The sequence below is a fragment of the Leptonychotes weddellii genome, chromosome 15 (assembly GCF_054177405.1).
Source record: "Leptonychotes weddellii isolate Sample4059 chromosome 15, ASM5417740v2, whole genome shotgun sequence".
In the NCBI taxonomy this organism is placed as follows: Eukaryota; Metazoa; Chordata; class Mammalia; order Carnivora; family Phocidae; genus Leptonychotes; species Leptonychotes weddellii.
In genome coordinates, this window is record NC_138383.1 from 3043348 (window position 1) to 3066926 (window position 23579).

Consider the following 23579-nt stretch of genomic DNA (forward strand, 5'->3'; position numbering starts at 1 on the left):
AAAAGTGAAAATAATTCATGAGAAAGTGTGATTTACTCCGGAAATGCAAGGTTGGTTTAATATTCTAAAACCATTGTAATCCACCACATTGACAGACTAAGAAGGAAAAGCCACATGATCATCTCCAAAGATACAGAAAAAGCATTTGACAAAATTCACTACCCATTCATGATTTAAAAACAAGCAAACAAAACTCTTAAGCAAACTAGGCAAAAAAGGAAGATCTCTAACCTGATAAAGGGCATCTGCAAAAAACCTACAGCTAATGTCATACTTTGTGCTGAAAGACTGAATGTTTTCCTCATATGTCTGCGAACAAGGCAAGAATGGCCACTTTCACCACTTCCCCCCAGCATTTAACTTCTTATAGTGAAATCGTTTTAAACCACACAGATGTTGTAAAACTCAGTATAGCTCTGTTCCCTTCATGCAGCCTTCTCTGGTGCCAGCACCTTACAGTTATCACAACTGTGAGCACAGTGATCAGACCCAGGAAACTGACGTTGCTCTCATCGCTTTTATTCACAATCGTCTGATGGGATGTCCCAGACCATGCAATTAGCCAAGGAAAAGAAAGTCATTCAGACTGGAAGAGAAAGCGTGAAACTGTCTTTATTTGCCAATGACAAGACTGACTAGATAGAAAAGCCTAAGAAATCTTTAGAAAATAGCTACCAGAACTAACAGTTGAGTTTAGCAAAGCTAAAGGATGCACAGTGCCCATACAGAACTAATTTAATTCTGTGTAGCTACAGTGAACAATTGGAAACTGTGAAATAGATATAAATAGTTATATATAAACATGTGCAAGATCTGTAGACTGAAATTGCAAAACACGGATGAGATCAAAGCCCAAATAAATGGAACAATATACTGTCTTGATGGATGAGAATACTCAATTTTGAGATAGAAAAAGTCAAAGGACTTCTACTATCTGGCTTCTGGACTTAATATATATTAAGCTATAAGCAATCGAAGCTGTTGTATTGGCAGGACAATAGACCTGTAAATCAAAGGAACACAAAAGAGTCCATAAATTGACCCATATGTGTGTGGTCTGTGGATTTTGGGCCAAGGTGCCAGAGTAGTATAGTGGGGGAAAAGATTGTCTTTGCGTAAGTGGTGTTTGGACAAGTCTTATCTCTATGGAAACAAATGATTGAAACCCTTAACTCCCACCATTCACAAAATTACCTCAGAACAGATCCTAGAACTAAATGCAAGAGCTAACACTACAAAACTCCAGAAGACAGCAGACCTTTGGGCCAGGCAGAGACTTCTTCAACATGACACCAAAAGAATGAGACTTTGAGCTTCGTCTAGATTTGAAACCTTCATCCTTCAGAAGACGCTGTTAAGATGAAAAGGCATGAAAAGATAAAAACAAAATTTGTAGATCCTATCTGCTAAAGGACTTGCATCCAGAGTATGTAAAGAATGTGTACAACTCAGTAATAAGACAAACAGCCTGATTTAAAATGTGCCTGAGATCTAAATAGGCACTTCACCAAAGAGGATGTACGAGTGACAAGCAAGCATATGAGGGGATGCTCAACAGCGCTAGCCGTTAACACCACAATGAGACCCCACTGCGTACCCACCAGAATGGATACGGTTAAAAAGACTGGCAACACCAAGTATTGGTGAGGATTTAGAGTGGCTGGGACACTCAGACAATTGCCAGTAGAGATGCAGAATGGCCAGGCCACTGTGGGAAACAGTTTGATAGCTTCTTAAAAAGTTAAACATCTAGGGGCACCTGGGTGGCTCAGTCGGTTAAGCTTCCGACTCTTGATTTCAGCTCAGGTCTTGATCTCAGAGTTGTGAGTTCAAGCCCCACACTGGGCATGGAACCTACTTAAAAAAAAAAAAAGTTAAACATCTGTCATATAACCAGGTAATCCTATCCCTAGGTATTTTACACAAAAGAAAGCAAAGCTTGTGTTCACACCAAGTCTGCTCCCCAAACGGTCCTAAGAGCTTTATTCATAACAGTCACAACCTGGGAATGTCCCAAATGCCCGTCAATGCAGAAATGCATAAGCAAACTATAGTCCATCCATATGGGGGGTGGGGGGCGCGGCTAGAACGGAGAACAAAAATGAACCAGTTACTGGTATTTGCAGTGACATGAGTGAATCTCAAAAGCAAAAGCATCGTGCTAAGTAAAAGGAGCCAGATACAAAACATTACATATTATATGTTTCTATTTATATGAAAACTCACAAAGCAGATAGGTGGTTGCCAGGGATGGAGGCCGCTGGAGGGGACTGACTGCAAAGGGGCATAAGGGCACTTTTGGGGTGATGAAAATGTTCTGTACATCATGGTTGTGGTCATGGTTGCTGCCTATATACCTTTGTCAAAACTCATTCAATCCATGCATTTTATCGTATGTAGATCGTATCTCAAGCCAATTTTTTAAAAAGGGAAGTGTAGGTTTGAATCCCAGCTCCTTCCCTTCCAGCTGGATAACTGGGCCCATGTTGCCTCTCTGCACCTCTATCTTCTCACCTACAAGGGGTTTAAGAAGAGTAGCTGCTTCCCATCGGGGTTTGAGTGTCATGCATGTGGACGGGCCGTGGCAGTGCGTGGCTGCGTGGATGTTGGGCGAGGGGGTGGGGTAGCCTACAAGCTAGCTGAGCATTCTCTCCTGCCTCGGTGGCAGTGGCTTCCTGGTGACAGCAACATCGTGCACACCATCACAGCCGGGCCCAGGCATCCATGGTGTCCGGGGCTTTCAGTCTCCTTCTCAGAACTGAGCCACTGCTCGCCAGAGCGGGGCATCTCAAGTGCCGGTTCCATGGTCCCCTTTGCGGAAAGCCCTGGGGGAGCAGATACCCGTACTCCGATTCCACGAAGAGGCCTCAATCTTATATTTTACTCCCTTCAACTCGAAGGACTTTCCAGGACTGTGGGGCTAAAGAGTTTTAAACTTGCCACTGTGAACATCAATAAAAGGGAAGCTGGTTAGAATGGAGTGGGGCGGCCAGCAGGGGGAGCTCTCCCAGCCAGTGCCTGTTGCCCACTGCAGACCCAGCAGGAAGAGAGCACCTTGCACCTGGACCCCACTTGACTACCCCACCTGGTGGAAGGAAGGTTTCTTCCTCCCCCTGCAACAGCCCAGCCAGTGAGACACCCCCATGCTTCTAACTCCCAGTTTACTCCAGGGGGCTTTCTGTCTCTAACAATGCTCCCTTCCCTCTATAGAAGAGCCTCCTCTTTGTTTGGTGGACCTGCCTGTGCTTCTGCCATTGGTTGCTTATTCAGGTTGCAATTCTCTGCTCTTCCTGAATAAACTGATTTTTGCTGGTAGGATAACTGGCAGTTTTATTTGTAAAGCTAACGGCACCAATACCTCCCAAAGGACTTCCTTTGTCTCCTTTCCCTGATGGGCAATTTGCTTGGGCAGAACTCCGTGGAAACTATGTGAAGGAAGGTTCTGGAGGTTCTGTGCCAACAAACCTGAAGCTCCTTGATCTGGATGGGATTTTAAAACTCACCACGGTCTCGTTTGCCAGCACTGTTTCCAGTTGCTTCTCCCCCTGGATACCTACAGTTTCTTTGGAGGGAGCTAGATGAACCATGCCACTCCCTAAAACCTCACATCTAGGGCAGATAGCCATTAAATGCTTGACCTTGGGGCTCAGTCCCTGGGACCGCAGGCTGCCAGGGAGACCGTGTGTCTCTGCCAGTGGCTCTCAGCCCTGGCTGCACACGGCAGCCACCTGGTAGGCTTTAAAATGCCCATGAATGTCCCCACCCCGGAGATGGTGACTGAGTGGACCTAGGCATCGGGAGTTGGTAAAATTCCCACGTGATTCTCATGTGCAGACCAGGTTGAGAGCCACAAGGCTAAAGAGACCTGGGGACATTCCAAGGGACAGCTCTCATCCAGAACCTTGGGATGCAGGTGACCAAAACAATAGAGGGCGTTGATTGCCTCATTTAACTGCAAATCCCAGAACTTGACCTTGACTTCAGGCCAGCTGGAGACAGGGGCTCAGACCACAGCGTCAGGACCTCCTGCCTCCATGTCCTGACTCTGCCCACATGCCCCCTAGAGGGTCCCTCCAAGAGCCTGAAGCTGACTCTCGCCACACTGGCTGCCATCACGGCTCCTCCCTGACATTATCCCTGTGGCAAGGGGCCTGCAGGGCTCTGAGCTGTCAGTTCTGGGTCCGACTCCGGCAGAGCCTGGGGTCCTCAGAGCACAGCGTGGGAATGAGAGAGGGTGCTTCCCCAAGGGAGAACCGCCGTGCCTCCTTCTCTTGGAGCCAGGGATGGCTGGAAGGTGGCCTGGACACTTTACAGCCGCTCCAGAGGCTTTGTCCCCTGCCCCGCCGGTGGTGAGACGCTGGGAGAACAGCCTGCATCGGGGTTGGGTGGCGTCCTCTGCTGGTGACCAGCGCAGGCTCTGGGGGTCACTGCTGCACGTGGGGCCCAGCTCTTCCCGTTGCTGGCTGCATACCTGGACATGTTGTCTCATGTCTCAGGGCCTCCCTCCCGCTGTCAGGGGGACGACTCTGTGTGGCCTCGCAGAGGGGGGCCTCTCTGGGAGGTCAGGCATGCCAAGCACTCAGAGCCAGGCAGACTCATAATGAGCAGCCATCCTGGCGGCATCCCCCCTGCTGGCGATGTGCCAGACCCCGGACACGGCTCAGAGCGTTCAGTGGGAGCCCACAGTCACACCGGCAGGTGCAGACCCTGCCTGTCTGTGCCTACGCTCACTCTGCCTCCTGCTGTCCCCCCGCTTCCCCTCCCTGGCCTCCCCCAACGCCAGCCCTGGGGGCCCGCCCAGCTTAGAAGATTGTTTACGTTCACGCGTAGCGGTTGGCCGTCTTGCTGTGGTTATGGTCAGCTACGCTGCCTACCTCGGGCCACTGCCACCCCGACATCCACAGTCAGAGCTGAGGGGAGGGAGGGGCCCAGGGAGCCTTGTTGGCAGCCAATCGCAGAAGAAACCCAAGTCAGGTGGTTTCTAGAAATCGAAACTAGACTGTTTTCTCTGGTATTTCCTGGGACCAGCCTGACCACATTTCATACTGGGAGCGTTTTCTGGGTTGAAGGACAGCCTGCAGAGGGATCCTGCAGCTGGAAGCTGAGAGGCTCCAGGGCAGCCATCAGTAGTTACCTCAGGCAGGTAAGCTCATGCCTTTTGCTCTCAGGTGGTTGTCCCTCTCTCTACCCAATGTCACCTAGTGGGTATAATCTCCCTGTTTGTACCCAACTGGGGATCTAGTGCCCTTCCTCAGCCAAGGGACCATCATGGCTGCTCCCAGATCCATAGGGTCTCTATATGTACAGTTGCCCAGGTTGCTCACTGCACAAGGACGAAGGGGGAAGCAGGCTTGGAATTCAGCCCAGTATGCTCTCTCCAGTTTGTGCATTTCGGCCCAGGCCTATGCCTGTCCAAAGGAAGAGTATCTTTTTCTAATTTGCAAAAGGCACCAAATGAGCCAGAGCCAGGCAGCCCTATCCCAACTTCGGATACAAGGGAGTCAGTCTACAACAGGTGGCCATGACCACCCCAAGGGCAGTCACATTTGGGTACAATATACCAGGTGCATGATTGGCCATTGTTAATGCATACCTGGGATGCTGCCTCGGGGCCACCAGGCCCTGACCTGTAGGGGTGCCCACAACAGCTGCCTCGTGCTCTACTAAGAGCTGGGCCTAGGAGTGGGGGGGGTTGCCTAGGAGTGGTGCGGGGGCCAAGGGACTCTCATGAGCTGGAGAGACAATGACTGACTTCTCCACTTTCGGGACATGGGGGGAGACAGCAGGTGGGGAGCAGGTTGGGGATGAAGATGAAAAGCAAGCCCGAATAATTCTAGAGAAGCAAGAACTCCAGGCAAAAGTTGGAAGAGCTGGGCCTCCCCATACTCCCTGTGCCCCACCCAGGCTGACTGTGTGGCCTTGGTGGCCCCAGCTTATCAGAGCTTCTGTTTCTTGGAGACACTGATCTCAGGCAGGTCCCCACCCAGCCACCCGCTCAGCATTTCCCCCCACCCTGCTCCCCCAGCCCCTACCCAGCTGCAGAGTCAGTCCCAGACCTCAGCCCTGATCCCCCTCCTCCCTGCTCCCAGCCACCTCCTCTGGCCCTCTCTGTCACTTCTGCCTGGCTTTCTGTGGCCTCCTGATATGTCTCCTCCCTTCAGGGTCTCACAGATGGCTCTCCAGGCCCTCCCACAGGGGTCCAACTGCCTGAAGATAAAGCCCCCCCTCCCCAGGCCTCTCTTGATCTGGGCCTCGCTCGCATGCCCCCGACTCCTCCCTCCACCCTTCCCACCCAACCCCACTGATGGCCACACCCAGGGCCTGGTTTTCTTTCTTTCTTTTTTTTTTTAAAGATTTTATTTATTTATTTATTTGAGAGAGCGAGAATGAGAGAGAGAGAGAGAGCACACGAGAGGGGGGAGGGTCAGAGGGAGAAGCAGACTCCCTGCTGAGCAGGGAGCCTGATGTGGGACTCGATCCTGGGACTCCAGGATCATGACCTGAGCCCAAGGCAGTCGCTTAACCAACTGAGCCACCCAGGCGCCCCTAGGGCCTGGTTTTCTGAGATGGACTTTTGTTCCCACTGTCCTGCTGCTTAGAGACCTCCCCCAGGTCCCCTCCCCATTGTCTGGCCAAGTCTTAGTCCTCCTTGGAGGACCATGCCCCAGACAGGTGGGGGACCCCATCACACTCACAGCTCAGAGGAGCAGGGACTGTACCTGTCTGCTGTCCTCCACACATAAGGTCTAAAGGGTCCTGGACACACAGGGGCCTGGTCCCCAGGGCTGTCCAGCTCTGCTGTCTGATTCTGCTGCTTCCTTCCATCGCAGGACGAGGGCCTCCCCTCCCAGGAGAGGCCATGGCTGTCCCACTGCTCCTCTGGATGTGGCTGCTGGCTGCAGGGACTCAAGGTGAGCTGCGCCCCAGGAATGCTGAAAGCGGCAGTCTGAGAAGCTACCACTCCCCGTTCTGTGGCCTTGAGCCCTCGCAGAAAATCGAGGCAATGTTCAGCCCGGGTCTTCTCTCCTGCTTGAAGCCCTGGTTATCCTAAGTGATGGTAGCTTGTAGGTCCTGGGGGGGACACCAAAGGATTCTTCATTTCATCCCATGGGAACCAGAGGAACTGAGCAGTAGGAGCCCATCAGACAGGCCAAATGTGGGGGGCAGGGGTGTCATGAGTCAGGGCCTTTCCATACAGTCAGACTTCCAGAGTTCTAGACGCCAGTCCTCATGCTCTCTGCGCCTCGGGCTCTGCACTTCCTTGTCCTGGTGACCCCATGGAGGCTGGCTACTCCCCCAGCTGAGAACCGCCCTCCAGCATGGCACCCAGCTCCTTCCTGACCCTGTCCCAGAACAATCCCACTTTCTCTGTATACCCGGCTCTTTCTGCCGGTGTTTCTGGGGGTTCCTGGACCTGCTGCTCCAGGACTTCCCCCACAGCCCTCCCAGCGGTCCTTGCTGTGATGCACACGGTGCACCCCAAGCCCCAGACACCCTCAGGTGGGGTCAGCGTGGGCCCCTCCTTCTGCCCCATTCTTCCCCAGGGTCCCACCTCCCCCACCCTCAGGTGCTGGGGCTCCAGTTGCCCCTTCTGCTCCTTCTCCTATCCATGGAGGAAGGACTCAGACCTCAAAGACAAGAAAAGGCGCTTTACTCTCTGTGGGGGTGGGGGGGGGTGCACATCTTCCACTCCTCCCCAGTGGGTGAGCCCTCAAGGATGGATGGGGGGCTTTAAAGCTAATGGTGCAGTGGGCACCCTCTTGGGGGGAACTTGACAAGGGACCTTCCCAGTTGGGAGAAGTGAGGGGCGGGCTGGTGCTTCTCCGCTGGGATGGAGGCCCAGCTGCCGGCCTTCATCCCTGCTGATCTCTTTGTTCCCTCGGGAGCCCTGTAGGCGAGAAAGATGGGGACATGCGGCTGGCCGATGGGAACACCGCCAACGAGGGTCGCGTGGAGATCTTCTACAGAGGCCAGTGGGGGACCGTGTGTGACAACCTGTGGGACCTGACAGATGCCAGCGTCGTGTGCCGGGCCCTGGGGTTTGTGAATGCCACCGAGGCTCTGGGCGGAGCCGCCTTTGGGCCAGGTAGGCCTGCCTGTCCCCAGGTCCTCCAGAGCGGAGCCTCGCTGCCAAGCAGCCTGTCCCAGGAAGGGACTGTCACCTGAGACATGCACATGGCCTTCCTAACTCACGGAGCACCCGCGAACATTTGAAATAGTTCTGCGGAGGCTCTGACAGGCCGTCCCGTTCCCTCAGGGCGCGTCCCTTCCTGAAACAGTCCCCCAGCCCGCCCCGAGGAGTCTGGTGCAGGGACATCTCCCCTGACACAGCGAACGGAGGCTGCTTTGTGGTACAGTGTTCCCAGCATAAACCCAAAGCCCCGCTCGGCTCGGATGGATGGGGGGCCCCAGGTTCTATCCGGTCCAGACGGCGCAGGGGAGCATGAGGGCCAGGGGGCCCTGGTCACAGATCGGGAGGCCCGCAGAGCGCTTCTCCCATGGCTCCTGGGGGAGCAGCCCCGTGCACGGCCCCTCCCCCCCCGCCCAGCCCCCGTCCTCCTTGCTGTGCCACCAGGCGCCGGCCCGGTCATGCTGGATGAGGTGGAGTGCACGGGCACGGAGCCCTCGCTGGCCAGCTGCAGGTCCCTGGGCTGGCTGAGGAGCCACTGCAGACACAACCAGGACGCCGGCGTGGTCTGCACCAACGGTGAGCCCCGGGGCACGCACGCCGTCCATGCAGAGGGCACGCCTGTGCCCGGTTCCCCTGTGACGCCCCCCTGGCTGGGAGGGGACAGGAGAGCCTCCAGGGCCCGCCCCTCCCAGCAGTGATCCCGAACTCCCCACCGCCCTTTCCTGGTGTGGCTCAGAAATGCCACGTTCACCCAGGTCATCCAGCAAGAGCCGTGGGCCGCCTGCACGGGCCACCTGCCTGTCGCTTCTTTAAACCCCAGCCTCTCACGGTCATCAGTCCTCGTGCGCCCATGTGCCTCGACAGCAAGCTGAATGTGCCTTCGACCTGCCCCGATGGCGGGAGCCCGTCCTCGCGCCTCTCCCCTCCCCCCGCCACCATGTGTGCTGACCTCACCAGGTGCTCTGTGTTCTTCAGTCCCCGAATCCGGTGTTACTGTTTTCCACTTGTCCTTCTTCCAGGGCTTCACACGGGGCTTGGGGGCGCATCGGAGCATTGACACAAGGAGGGGTCGCGGGGGGCAGGGCGGGCAGGAGATGCACCTGGACCTGGGGTGCAGGGCAGGGAGCAGTCCTGGTGGGGAGCCCATGTGGGAGTGGGGGCCGGAGGAATGGGGGGCTGAACCCACCTGGCTGATGTGTCAGGACTGATGCAAACCTATTCGTGGCAAAGAAAGAGCAGGTGGGATTTAGTTCCCAGCTAGGCTTTGGGATTGTCGGTGGGAGGAGTCGCTTCTCTAGGCCTCAGTTCCTAAGGGAGCCTGCTAGGGGCCCCAAAGCTCGAAATTGAGTTTCCATAAGACCCTCACTCTTCAGACCATCAAACCAGGGAGAAGGTTTGGGTTTTTAGAAGGTGCCACCTGGGTCATTGCTTGATGGGTCAGGATTTAAACGGGTGGAGCCTCGGACTCTGGAAGTCAGTGGAGGGGCTGCCTGAATGTGGGGGAGCAGGGGAGCTGACCAGGGGTGTTCAACAGGGGCGGGGAGGCTCTGGGCCACAGAGGGGAATGACACCCTCGTCTTCCCCAAGCCTTCCTGAGTAGATGGGGCCGGGAGGAGCCTGAGTCCAGGGAGAAGAAGTGTTCTCGGTGACAGCGCCTGACCTAACCGTGTGCTCCCCTCTGCCCCTTCTAGAAACTCGAGGTGCCCACACCCTTGACCTGTCGGATGAGCTCCCTGTAGCCCTTGAGCAGATCTTTGACAGCCAGAGGAGCTGTGACCTGTCCGTCAGGGTGAGGGTGAGGGACCAGGAGGAGGAGGGTCTGGACTTGTGTGCCCACAGGCTGATCCTGTCTACCAACCCCGAGGCCCAGGCCCTGTGGAAGGAGCCGGGCCCCACGGTCACCATGGAGGTGGATGCAGAGTGCCTGCCTGTCGTTAAAGACTTCATCAGGTGACCGCCCTTGGGCTGGGGGTACCAGGGCCTGGGCACCTCCCCTCCGACAGCAAACCATGGGGCTACGGCACCGAGCACATCGGTGCTTTCGCGGACACAAGCATGTGTACGACACACACGTACATGCACACTCACCCCCACACACATACCTGCGTGCACCCACATCCACACCTGTGCACATGCTTGGGCTCGTGGTCGTGTGCATGCCACACTCACATGTGTGCGTATACACTCTCACCGCCACGCTTACGTCCGCACACACATTCGCACACCCCTACACGTACTTGCATACCCCACACTGACACCACACCATCACGCGCAGACACACCGACTTCCACAAAACACGCATAAAACATCTCCCGAGGTAACTGCCACTATTGTAAGAGGTTTCAAACGCTCCGTGGGTTACGAATTCACCAGGAACAAGATGCCTGGGTTGGTGAGAGGTTGCCACAGGGGCCTGGGGCAGAGCTGGGAAGGGGCCCGGGTGTCGCCCAGAGCAGGAGGCTCCTTGCACACTCGAGGCCGCGGGTCCGGGCCACCTGCCCCGCGACACCACATCACACAGGCCCAGACAGCTATGTGGTAGGGGAGAAATCAGGTGGCCCAGAAACACACACACCACCCCTACCTCTTAGGTAACGTAAGGATATGGCGTAATATTTCCAAGAACCTACAACCTAGGTATGAATTCATCCTCCTGCTCCTCACGTACTGACCTTGCTTGTCAAGTGAAAGGTAGAATCCCTGCGACTCCAAACCCATCAGAAAGTCTTACCCGGGCCTTTGCACATGCTCAGCAGCACGCATGAGCCAGTGCCCCGGATGAGGAAACTGAGACATGAGGGGCCAGCCTGTCCTGGGCCTGGGCCGTCACCCCTCCTGCCAGGCCATCCTGCTGGGGCCTTGCAGGAGCCGGTGTTCAGAAAGCATCCGTTTACCACCACCACCCCACCCCGCCTTATGGGGGCCAAAGGTGTCGGCCCAAACTAGCAGACATGTTTTCCAAAAAATAAAGAGAGACAACTGGTTCCCAAAAAAAAAGAAAGAAAGGAAGGGAGGGAGGGAGGGAGGAAGGAAAGCGTCCGTTTAAAAAGAACTGTTCCTTTTTGTTCTTAAGACCTAAAGCTTTATATAGCGGGAAGTGACATTTAAGAGAAAACAACAAATGACAATTTTTAATGAGATGAAAATGGTTTCTTTCCAGCCAAGTATGGGAAGTTGGTGGCTAGCCTGCGCCCCTCCCAGTGAGGTCAATTTCTGTGATATGTTTGAGGACGAGGGCAGGTGCCCGTCCCTGCCTTGCCAGGCCCAGCTGGAGTCGTGCCCTGGGTCACCAGGAGCAAGGGCTCCCAGTCGGCAGGGGAAGCAGACGGGGGGCAAGCAGGGCTGATGCCCGTGTCATGGGGGCATGAGACAGGTGCTGGGGACCGAAGGGGTCCAGCGGGGGGGTGTGCCAGCAGGAAGGAAGGGGCGGTGCCGGCCGAGGGGACAGCAGTGACAGGGAAGGCGGGGAACAGGAGGTGGTGGGGCTGCCTCCCTTGGGTGAGGGACGGAGCGTCACGCTCCAGGACCCTGGGATCTGCCTGCTTGTCTGTGCACGTGGCTCTGAGTCAACCTGAGACTGGAATGTAGGTTGACCCAAAGGATAAATGCATGGGGCACAGAATGCCCCTTGCGATGGCTGGCACCCCTGGGGGTGCCCGTGGGTCAGTGGCAAACACGTGGTCGACAGTGGTGTTGGAGAGGCAGGCCCGGCACACGCCCAGACAACCCCGTTGTCCTGCAGGGGCAGAGTGCACCGGGTGCTCAGCTTTTGCTCCCCTCCCAGGTACTTCTACTCCCGAAGGTTGGATATTTCCCTGACGTCCGTGAAGTGCTTCCACAAGCTCGCCTCTGACTACAGGGCCCAGCAGCTGCAGAGCTTCTGCGCCAGCCTCTTTGCCATCCTCCTCCCTGAGGACCCCTCTTTCCAGACGCCCCTGGACCTCTACACCTATGCACTGGCCACGCAGGACCCCATGCTGGAGGAGCTGTGCGTGCAGTTCCTGGCCTGGAACTTCAAGGCCCTGATGCAGGCCAAGGCCTGGCCAGGTGTGCCCACGGCCCTGCTGCAGGTCCTGCTCTCCAGGAGTGAGCTGGCCGTGCCCAGCGAGCTGGCCCTGCTGACTGCCTTGGACGTGTGGAGCCAGGAGAATCAGCCTTCCCACAGGGAGGTGGAAAGCCTGGTGGAGAAGGTCCGGTTTCCCATGATACTGCCCGAGGACCTGTTCGAGCTACAGTTTAACCTGTCCCTGTACTGGAGCCATGAGGCGCTGTTCCAGAAGAAGATCCTGCAGGCGCTGGAATTCCACACCGTGCCCTTGCGGCTGCTGGCCCAGTACAGAGGCCTGAACCTCACCGAGGATGCCTACCAGCCCCGGCTGTACACCTCGTCCACCTGGAGTGCCTCTGTCTCCGGCAATTCCTGGGGCTTGTCTGGCTACTGGAACAACCCCTACCGGTCCTTCCAGACCCCACAGCACCCCAGCTTCCTGTTCCAGACCAGGCACATCTCCTGGTCTCTGGTCTACCTTCCCACCGTCCAGAGCTGCTGGAACTATGGGTTCTCATGCTCCTCGGACGAGGTCCCCCTCCTGCACCTCTCCAAGTCTGACTACTCGGAGCCCACCATCGGCTATGAAAACAAAGCCCTGATCCTCTGTGAGGGGCGCTTCGTGGCCCACGTCACCGACTTTGAGGGCCAGAAGGCCATGATCCCCAGCACCCTGGGCACCAACAGTTCCAGGAGCGCCTCCCTCTTCCCCTGCCCGGCAGGCTACTTCAGCAGCTTCCAAGCGGTCATCCGCCCCTTCTACCTGACCAACTCCTCAGGCGTGGATTAGACCGGAGCTTGGAGAAGCCAGGGGCCTCCCAGCGCCACTCCCCAGCCCCCCACCGCTGCTTCCCAACTCCCAGCTGCTTCCTGTCTGCAGCCACCCCCAACGGCGGCCACCAGAGGGCCCTGCTGTTTCCACTGATCTCTCTGAACTTAGAGAAAGTACTGGAAGGTTTCAACTAATGCCCACCACTGTGCCTAGAAGTCCCAGTAACCCCCCCACCATCCGGCTGGTTTCCAGGTGGAGAAGCAGGGGAACCTGGGTGGGGCAGCTGTTGGATTTTCCACGCCGACTTTCACTTCCCTGTCCTCTGCTGTCCCCCATCTGAGATCACTAAAATTGCATTGTGGCTCCCAAGTTCCCGCGTTGGTGCAGAGTCATGAGTTCATTCTGCACTCAGATGTTGGGTGTGCTCGACCCTGGGGCACAGAATGAGCAGGCACAGTCCCTGTCCTCATGAAGCTACGATCTGGGGGTCAGGACACAAGTAGGCAAACACGTGGGGTCATTAAAATTGGAATAACAGGTGATGAAAACCAAAGGAGGTGTGGGGGAAGGTGCGGGCTGGACCCACTTGGGGTTAGATCTCTGGGGGGAAGTGAAGAATGAGAGCAGCGGGCGTGTGGAAATGGGGGGGAGGATGCGCTCCAGGGAGAAGGAGCGGCCCCAGCTCAGCACCGCGCCTCTGTCTGTCCTCGCACGCGTGCCCAGGGACAGGGACCCAGTGCCTGTGAGAACAACCTCCATGCCCCTCAGCAAGGTGCCCGACCACAAATAAACAAGGCCTGCGCCAGGGCGGGCCATCCAGAGGGACCCGCAGAATCTAGGCGGGGGCGGGGGCCGAGGCGGGGCCCCGTGAGAATGCCCCCGCTGCGAGGGGGATGGGAACTCTGGACTGTCCCTACTTCTCTGTGATACACGCTCCAGGCCCAGGGTCCCCGGTGGAAGCATCTGGTTGGCCAAACCCAGGCCACGTGCCCGCCGCTCTCTGCCGGCGTCTGAGCGCGAGCCTCTGGACCATCTTGGCCTCGGGAAGGGGAGGTGGTGCCAGGCTCAGCCAATGGGAGGGGGGTTCAGATGCTGGGCAGCAGGTCCCGCCACATGCTTCTTCCCCACTGTCACTGCAGATGCAAAAGCAGGGGCACAAAGCCTCCCGCCTGCCCCCCTCAACTCCCCCCTCCCCCGATGGCGCACCCAGCTCCCGCTCCACCATCTTGGCCACTCCTGTGGCGGTCCCTTGATGTTGTCCAAGTCGATCATTTTATCTGCATCGCACATTGATGACAGAGAGCAGACGTTGGCATAACCTGGACACAGCAGGGGACGCCGCCGGTGGAATTAGCCCCGTGGGGGCACCGACTGTGGCTCTCCTCTCCTACGCTGCCCCGGTCCCCGGGGCCCCTGCCTGTGAGGAAGCCCACAGCCCGGGGACACTCGGCCCCTGCCCCCCGAGGATCCGCCCGAGTTCCTTCCACCCTCCGCATGCTTTTGCGTGGCAGCCCTGCTCCCTCGGCTCCCCTCGAGCCGCCTCTCTGCCCATTGGACTGGCCCGAGGGCATGGTGAGACTGGCACCTTCCAACTCAGTAGGACATGGAGGTGTCTCCTAGTGGAGACATTGGTCTCTCGGGTGTAAACTCCCTGACGCGGCAGGGCCCAGAGTTTCCGAGTGCGCCGCTGGTGACTAGCTGGACGGCTCGGGCACCGCCAGCTTCCATACCCTTGTTACTCCCTGGCTCCGCGAGAACAACGTACTGGCCACGGGCTCAGCGTGTGCCGTGGGCTGGAGAGCATTTGTTGACACGTTTGGCAGGAGATGATGGGGTTTATAAGGACTCTGGACGGAGGGTGGTTCTGGGCCCAGCTGACACGCCTCTGGATCCAGGGTCTTCCACCTTTCGTCACCGTCATCCCGAGGCTGCTCATGCTGAATCCCCGGGCCTTGGCTCCTGCGTGAGTGGGGGACGGCCTCTGTGCTGTTCGGCTAGTCCAGGGTCAGTAGCACTAAGACCAGTATGACAGTTGAGGAGGGCCGATCCCAATCTGGAATAAATGTCAGTTCCTAGGCTAGAAGGTGTCTGCCATGACCAAGTGCCGTGGGGAGCCTCATAAGCCGCCGGGTGAGGGCTCAGAAGCAAAGGTCAGATTACATCAGCCGGGGTGACCAGGCTAGGGTCAGCCCAGGCAAAGCCTCCCTCCCTGCCACCAGGGCCACCCGGAGAGCCAAAAGAGCAGGCCCTTGTGGCTGGGGAGGGGCCGAGATAGCCCCAAAGCAGACTGCCGGACTCCTGTGGGGGAGAGTCTATGCTGCAGGGGGGCCTTTCCATGAACAGTCACCAGACATAAACGTCCTCGTCCTCTGTGACCATTCCAAGACATCTGTCTTCGTCTAGTTCCCAAAGCCTGCTGTCCTTCCTCCCCCATCCTACTCCTTCCATCCCAGGCTCTCTGACCAAACCCCTCGCCTCCTCCACAGGCAAGGTAGCTCCAGACCCTCTTCCCTGTACCCAGATGGAGAGTAAGATGTCTGCTCAACCTTCAGTCCCTAAGGGAGGGCCACAATGCCTGTGGTGCACCTGAAACCAGGCTTGCATTTTCCCCGTGAGCCTGTAGGGGGCCGAGGGAGCGGGGGGGGGGGGCTGAGATGCAGGATAGCAGCAGTTTGGAGGTGCGAGTCACCCATGCCTCCGGGGCTTGGCTGGGCCACTGCCTGCTGCTGGTGGCTCAGATCCCGTCTAGTTCATGGAGGGCGGCTCAGGACCCATGTTCAGGTGTTGGGGCCCAAAGCTGGTCGTGGCTTGGAAGAAGAGAGGTTCCCTGCTGACGAGGGCATGGCATGACTTGACTCCAAACCCCCAGACACCTCCTGGGTGGTCGTCCCGCCAGGCCCCCTGCGCTCCCCAGTGCACCTTTGTGAATCTCAAGCACCCCTGGGTTAGCATCTCGTGAAGGCATCTGTTCTGGTCCTGAGCACCTCACGGGCAGCTAGCCACATCCTCCCCCTTGCAGTCGGGAAGCCCCTGCCACCTGGCGCCTCCCCCCATCCATGTCCCCGGACGTTCAGGGGAGACAGCTGTCCAGGTCTGTCCAGATGAGAGGCTACGGATTAACTGCAGAGGTGCACACTTCAGGGTCCTGGGTCCTGGGTTCCTTTCTCTGCATCGTAGCGAGGAGTTCATGGATCTCCGGGAGTCCCGTTGTCCATCAACCAGTTGAGACAGTTAGCACGACTCTCAGACACTCGAGCAATGAAGCCAGATCTCTGATGGATGCACCTGTATTGGGTATTTTTAGCTTCGGCTTCATCTAATGAAAACCCAAAATAGTGGTGACTTATATGAGATACTTTCTTTTTCTCTCACATAGGAGAGATGAGGCAGTCTTTCTGGAGGTAGGCACCTCCTCTTTCCACACCACTGTCTCAGCATGTGACTGCCATCCTCAAGGTTACTTCATGGTCCATAATGGCTGCTGGGGTTCCAGCCATTATGTCTGCCTTTCGGGAAGCGGGAAGGAGGTAGCAGAAAGGGACAAAAGGTGTCTATCCCCTGACGCTGAGTGCATCTTTACGTTTTGCATGTAAGGTGGCTCACTTGCTTCAATCCCATTGGGAACAACTGCCCTGAGCCTACAATCCTTGAATACGCTTTGTCCTTCATGCTATTTTACGGGCAGCAATAGGGTGCCCAACATTTTGCCTCCAGTGGGTACTTCAGTCCAGGTGACCACAGGCAGTAACTGAATCAGCTGGTTTGCACTGCACGCAATACCAGATTTCTGTCCTGTGTGCCCGTGGAATTTTGAGAGACAGTTTTACTGGTTTATAACATACACGTATATTTGTACGTATCTTTATAGATAGATGCATATAATTATATACACATATATGTATAAAGTCTTCCTCACTTCCCTCAGCCCCAGAGGCTCCCTCATGCCTCCTCCTGGGGTACTACTGCACCCCCACCCCCATAACCACTGCTCTGACTTCTGTCAACACTGAACCTCACGTAAATCGAATCATAGAGTACGTACCCTTCGGCGTCAGCCTTCTTGGGCTCAGTATTTTGTCTATGAGGTTCGTGCGTGTCGTTCCACGCAACAAAGCAGAATTCCGTTATATGAATTTGCCACAATTTTCCAACCTAGTCCACAGCTGATGAGCATCAGGGTTGTGTCCAGCACTGTTGTATTCTGAATAAAGCCTCTGTGAGCATTCTTGCGCGTGCCTTTTGGAGGACAGGTGGACTCACTTGTCTCGGGGGTACCCCTAGGAGTGGAGTTGACGGGGTGTTCGTTTCGCTTTCGTGGACGCTGCCAAACCCTCTTCCTTGGCGATAGTGCCAGTGCCCCCACCCCCACGGCGTGGGAGAGCCCTGCTGCCCCGCGTTGTCACCAGCACCGCACGCAGTGGGTCTTTGGGCGTTTCTCTGCTTTCAGCCCAATGTTCTCTGAGGGCTGCTCACCTGGGATCCATTCCCAGCACCAGTGTCTATACCAGCCACTGCTCCTAGTTGCAAACAACAGAACAACTCTGGTGAATCTAAGCAGAAGAGGGTTTATGGAAGGAATTAGAAAGCTCGCAGAATGGATGGAAAGGCTGAAGAACCAGGCTTGGGAACTGAGCAACAATTAAGGAAGTTCATATTTCAGGTAACTGGCCCACTAACAAACCAGTCCACCATTCGTGTGCACATGGCCCTAGGGAATTGTAGTCTGGGCTGGGTTCTGCTGGGATGCTCCTCTTTGCTCCCACAAGGTTGGCTGGGCTCCTCATGTCGGGGGCCTCACCTGGGTGGGACAGCTGGGAGCATGGGTCCCCTCTCTCCATGGGGTCTCTCATCCTGGTGAATGCTAACGCAGGCTTGGGCATGTGGGGGCAGAGCTCCACGATGCGAGGCCACCATAGATCCAAGGGTGGATCCTGTCGGGGGGGCTGCCATTTGATTCATTATCTTTTAGATTTTATTTATTTATTTGAGAGAGAGAGCTTATTTGAGAGAGTGAGCACAAGCCGGGGCGGGGGAGGGGCCGAGAGAGAAGCAGGCTCCCCGCTGAGCAGGGAGCCCGATGCGGGGCTCAATCCCAGGACCCCGGGATCGTGACCTGAGCAGAAGGCAGACGCTTCACCGACGGAGCCCCCTGGGCGCCCCAGGAGCTGCCATCTGAAATCAGCCATAGCCGAGAGGCTGAGGATGTCTGGACCCCGGTAGCGAGGCTGGAACCGAAACCACCGGCGCCCCACCATGGACATGCTCACTGTCCCGGGGAGCCTGGGTTCCGGATGTCCAGTGTCCAGTCCAGCACTGTTGCAGCGCTCCCTCAGCAAGCGCCCAGCCACGTGCTGCCCGCCCGAGAGGCCCCCTGGGAGCAGCGGCCCGGTCTCAGCCCACACAGCGGCAGGTGTCCCAGACGCGGGAGGGAGATGGGGGGCACGTTTGAATACACTTGAAACATTACAGCCTCTGTGGAGGGGACGAGGCGAGCATCACGCAGCTGTTCAGAGCGACAGTGTGGCCCCACATGTGTGCACGAAAGAGCTTCCAGACACAACATCGAGTCAGACCGACAGACAAGAGAGCTGCAGAACATTCCCAGCTGTCTCCCGGGTCTCCATCCCCCCAGCCCCCCAACCCTTCCCAAAATGACCCAGGTGTTCCTTCCGGGACCACCCCTCCCCCACTGGGCCGCGTGGGGTGATCCCAGGGAAGGGCCGAGGGGAGCCCCCCACCCTCTCCGCCACAGTTATTGGTTTGGGGTGAGGAGCATGGGACCCGTGTTTGTGTTTCTGCTGGGGGAGGGGATGCGCGGCCCACCCCTTGACCCCGAGAATACTTGTGTATCCCTTGTGCAATGAAAGGTTTTTATTGTCTGGTTCTTACTTTTTTTTTTTTTTTTTTTTTTTATTGAGGAAATCTGACACAAGGGAAAGTTTTTTAAAAAGCAGTCCCCTTGCTGCTCAGGCCCTCACGCCTCGGGTTTCGGCCACGGCCTCGCACAGACTTGCTCAGGGCGCCCTGAAATGCGCGCTGGCTTCCTTGTGGCCCCGGGCGAAGGTGGCGGGCCCTGGGCCCCAGTGAGAGCTGGACAGAAAAGGTTTGATGTGGCAGCAGCTGATCCTCTGAAAGAATGTTGCTGGGGGGCCGCCAGAGCTCGGCGCCAAGCATGTGGTCGTTGCAAAACGGCAGGGAAAGAACGCAGAGCCCTGTTCCCGGCCCCGCCTCCCGCACGGCCGCGGCCGCCCCCCGGGGGCTCGGTGCACGCAGAGCCCGCACCCCCTGCGCGCCTCCGCGGCCTGCCGTCGTGCAGCGGGCCAGGGGTCAGCTGCCGGGGTCTCTGCCGACCAGAGACAAACACGCCCGGCGAGTCCCCGAGGGAGAAGAGACGCAGGGGCTTGGGGGCACCGCAGGCTGTGACCTCCTGGGAGAGAGGGAGGGGGTCCTGGAGGCGGTGGGCGCAGAGTCAATATGAGGAAGCATGGGACGGAGGGTCTGGGGGGCCAGGTCAGCAGCCAGAGGGGCTGCGGGGCCCCAGGCTGAGGCAGGAACAGCATCCCCACCTGAGTCACCGGGCTTGTGTGCTCCTGAGTGGTACCCGCCCAGCAGGGACAGCCAGCACTGGCACCTGCGACCCCCATGCGCCCCCTAGAGCTGGCCTCCAGCCCTGCTGGGGTAGGGGGCCCACCGCGGCCTGTCTGCCCGCGTCAGATCCAGGGGGCTGCGCGCCTTCCAGGCCAGACTCCGGAGGGGCGGGAATCCAGGCCTGCGTGAGTTTCCCCGGGGCTCCCGGGGCAAGTCACCCCCACACGCGCGGCTGAAAATGACACCTCTCCCAGTTCTAGAGGGCACAGTGCAAAATCAAGATGTGGGCAGGGCTGGTTCTTTCCGGAGGCTCCCAGGGCGGGTGGGACCTGTGTCCTAGCTTCTGCTGGCTGCAGGCGATCCCTGGGGTGTGGAGGCATGGCTCCCATCTCTGCGGCCGTCAGCACGACCCCCTGTGTCTCCCGCCTCCCTGCCCTTTCTCTCATAAGGGTGCCGTTGACTGGATTCAGGTCCCCCTACATCCAGGGGGAGTTCATCTCCAGGTCCTTGATTTAGTTTCATCTCCGAAGACCTTTTCCAAACATGGTCACATCCACGGGTCCTGGGGGTCAGAACGTAGACATATCTTTTGGGGGAACACCATCACCCCACCATGGGGCTATTCAGAGTCCGGGCGCAAGGTTGGATCTGCTCTTGCATGCCTTCCCTAATCCGATCCCTGCTGGTGCCGAGGAGAGGCGTCCTGGTCCCAAGGGGGAGCTCCTGCCTTCCTGCCACAGCACCCTTGGGTGCCCAGAGCCGGATGGGGGCCTCTGGCACTTCTTCTCTCACTTGAAAATGCCAGGCTCTCTCCCCTCCTGGTAGCTGGGGACGGACATTCAGACCCGGAACATCTCGCCCTTCTTGACATCAGCTTTCTTTGAGTCAGGGACTCTCCCATCCAACTTCACGAGACCCCCGTGCCTGGCGAGTTTCCCGGCCACCTCGGCACACGGGAGCTGGTGCCCACTCCCGCCCGTGCCAGGCCCTGGGAAGTGACCGAGAAGCTGACCCTTGGACACTGCAGGAGAGTCTGATCCATCAGCGAGCTCCCAGAGACTGGCGAGGGGGTTGGGTGGATCATGGACCATGGACCATGACATCTTTCAAAGATCCGAGGGCCGAGGCAGGGAAGCCACTGAGAGGTTTTGGTTTAATGTGACCAGGCACATTCTAACCATCAGGATGGGCTGGGAATGGACGGCTGGCGCTTGGGGACGTCCTCGGGGGCTGAGACTGGGCCGGCGGGCCAGAGACCTGGGCCCCAGTCCTCAGCTGCGGAGCTGAGCAGACGGGGGCCCCTCTCCCCCGCCCTCCAGGCTCCTCTTGTGCAGAGGGGACCCTGCCGGCTTCTGAAGACCTCTGCCTTCTTTCCATCTCTGAAGTCCCCACCCTGAACCCAGGGCAACCTGCCCTTCCTTTCCAGAGCCTCCCGGTGACAGTTTGGCCAGCACACATTTCCAGTGCTGCCTGAGCACCAGGGGGAAGCCGGAGTGGACTTCTTGGAATTGTAGCAAAACAACACCGCGCTTGCACCAGGGAGAGGGGTCCCCCGTCCTCCTGGAGCAGTTAAGGGTAGGATGACTCACTGCAAGTGCACAGCCTGATGGACCAGAGGTCTGGTGGCCCCAGTCGGGTGGAGGGCAGCCAGGTGCATCCCTAACAGAGATTCCCTTCCCAAGGAAAGAAGCTTCTCCAACCACCAACACCCACCCCCAAATCCTGCTCTGGTCAACAGAACTCCTTTCCCTTCTTAGAGCGCCCACAGATGATTTCTTCTTCTGGAACATTCTTTCTCTTCCTCTCTACCAGGTAATTCCCATGCTTCCTTCAGGTCTGGGGGCCTCTCAGATCTCAGGGCTCTGGCGGAAAGGGGCCTGAGTTTCTGCATCTCCAACCAGCTCCCTCAGACACATGACCTCTGGGAACACACTTCTGTGTGTCCAGCGCCGAGTCAGCCGCCCTGCCCTGTGCCCGCGACGTGATACAGCCCGCTGCAGTGATCCCTCCAAGGGGCACAGCCGTCCCCGCGGCCACCAGCCAGAACTCATCCTTCCGTGGTCAGATCACAGGAACACTCAGCACAGAGCAGGAACACGGTCAACCCCTAACTCTTGGTTGAATGAAGGAGCCAACCCGTGTGTTCAAACACATGGTCAGTCAGACCTGCCCCCTTCTCTGCTACCGCATCTGCACCCAAGAGGAAAAACCCCAACTCTTACAACACGAATCTCGTGTACAGTCGTAAGGAGAAGAAGCAAAGCGGGCTGTGGAACGTTGGGCCAGCTTAGGTCAGCTTCACACGGGATCATCTAAACCAGCGGTTTTCAAAGTGGGGTCCCTGATCAGCAGCGTCAGCGTGGCCTGGGAAACTTGTCAGCAGTGCAAATTCTCGGGACGGCCCCAGTCCTACCGGGTAGGGGGCCCTGGGCAGGGCGTGACCCTGCGCTCCCGGAGCCCCCCAGAGACTCCAGCGCACTCGAGTGAGTGCAGAGCCATGGGTCTACGCTGGTGACAGCTTCCGTGGCTGCCGTGGGGACCCCCAGGGGCTCTGAGAGCTGCTCATACCCCACCCTCTGCGCCGTCCTCACAACACCTCTGACACTGAACCAGAGGTTTAGCCGACCCTCCCTCCTCACCCCTCCTGCGTGGCTTCATTTTCACTAACACTGCTCCAGCCCTCAGACACCGGCTGCCTGGAGTCGGCACAGACCCCGCAGGTGAAGGGCTCCGTCCCACGAGACCGCCCCCCCCTTCAGTTGCCAATCGCAAGTCCCAGGGGCGTCCCCACGACCCCCTCCTCGGGTTTGATCCTTTGCTAAAAGGGCCCACGGAGCTCAGGGAAACACTTTACTTACTGTTACCAGTTTATGATAAAGGATACAAGGCTGGCACAGCCACGGGGGAGAGATGCGCACCAAGGTATGGGGGGAGGAGCGTGGGCGTGCAACCTTCCCGGCACCCAGAAGCTCCCGAACCCCGTCATGTAGGGGTTTTCATGGAGGTTTCATTACATAGGCATCTTTGGTTGGATCATGGCCGCTGGTGACCAGCTGGCCCTCCGGCCCCTCTCCCCTAGCCGGAGGTCTTGGGAGGCGCTGAAAGCTCCAACTCTAATCACATGCTTGGCTCCTCTGGCAACCAGCCCCCATCCTCCGACCTAATAGACATGTCTTATATCAGGATATCACAGCCCCACCACCCCGTTCTGGCTGGGTCGCTAGGTTCTGGTTCCCTGGTTCCATCTTCTTTGCCCTGCAGTGAGAGGGAAGGTGGGAGGGAGGGGGCTGGACGGGAGAGGCAGGGGCCGCCCAGGCGTCTGGGCAGCATTGCTCAATGGAGGCGGGGAGCGCTCCCAGGTGGCGAGAGTAGGGGGGACCGGCCTCTCTCGGCCAGAACCTCGCCTGCGAGCAGGGAGGCTGGGAGGGGACAGTGGCCAAGGCAGCTCCTTACGATCCTGTGTGTGGTGTGCTGAGCAGCTGTTCCCCATTAGCCCAGCCCTTTCTGGGGAGCCGCGTGCAAGAGGCTTCTGCTTCAGTCGCAGCAGACCCCGTGCGGGGATGGGTAGCACGGGAGGAGCGTTGCCGTGGCAACACAAAGACTTGGGGGTGGCGCTGGTAACCAGGGCTGCTTTTGACCTTCGCCATTTCATGGGGCTGGTGGCTCTCTCGTCTCCCTGCTCCGCCACTGGGGCCCTTCCCAAGTCTGCGGTGAGATGCCGTCCCCAAGGGGGGCCTTTGGCGCCCCCTCCCCACCCTCCTGTCTGCGAGGGCAGTGAAGGCAGTTTCACCAGGAGGCACAGAGGAATCCCGTGCCCACCGGAAAGCACCTGACCTGAAGCCGAGTCCCCGCTCGTACCAGCCTCACTGCGTGGCCCCTGGGCCACACCCTCTGCGCCCTCCGCACCTGCAACCCGACAGGCGAGGTGACCTCTGAGTTCCAGGTGGGCCGACACAGAAGGAGGTGAGACAGCCTCCAGGCTTGACTCCAGTCTCAGCTGTGTGGCCTGAGGCAGGAGGCGTCACCTCTCTGAGCCTCGG

At 57.8% G+C, this 23579-nt stretch overlaps 1 protein-coding gene across 2 annotated transcripts; it reads left to right on the forward strand.

Annotated features, from left to right (window-relative positions):
• Positions 1-4985: 4985 nt before the first annotated feature.
• LGALS3BP (galectin 3 binding protein) lies at positions 4986-13320 on the forward strand. 2 transcript variants are annotated; one of them, XM_081804347.1, is made up of 6 exons: positions 4986-5143; positions 6831-6911; positions 7895-8086; positions 8576-8707; positions 9823-10081; positions 11874-13320. In XM_081804347.1, the coding sequence occupies exons 2-6, from the start codon at positions 6860-6862 to the stop codon at positions 12967-12969; spliced, it is 1731 nt and encodes a 576-aa protein (XP_081660473.1). In that variant the 5' UTR covers positions 4986-5143; positions 6831-6859; the 3' UTR covers positions 12970-13320. The 2 variants fall into 2 exon arrangements, with proteins under 2 accessions (XP_081660473.1, XP_006745574.1); XM_006745511.3 differs by having other exon boundaries at positions 4990-5143; positions 11916-13320.
• The last annotated feature ends 10259 nt before the right edge of the window (positions 13321-23579 follow it).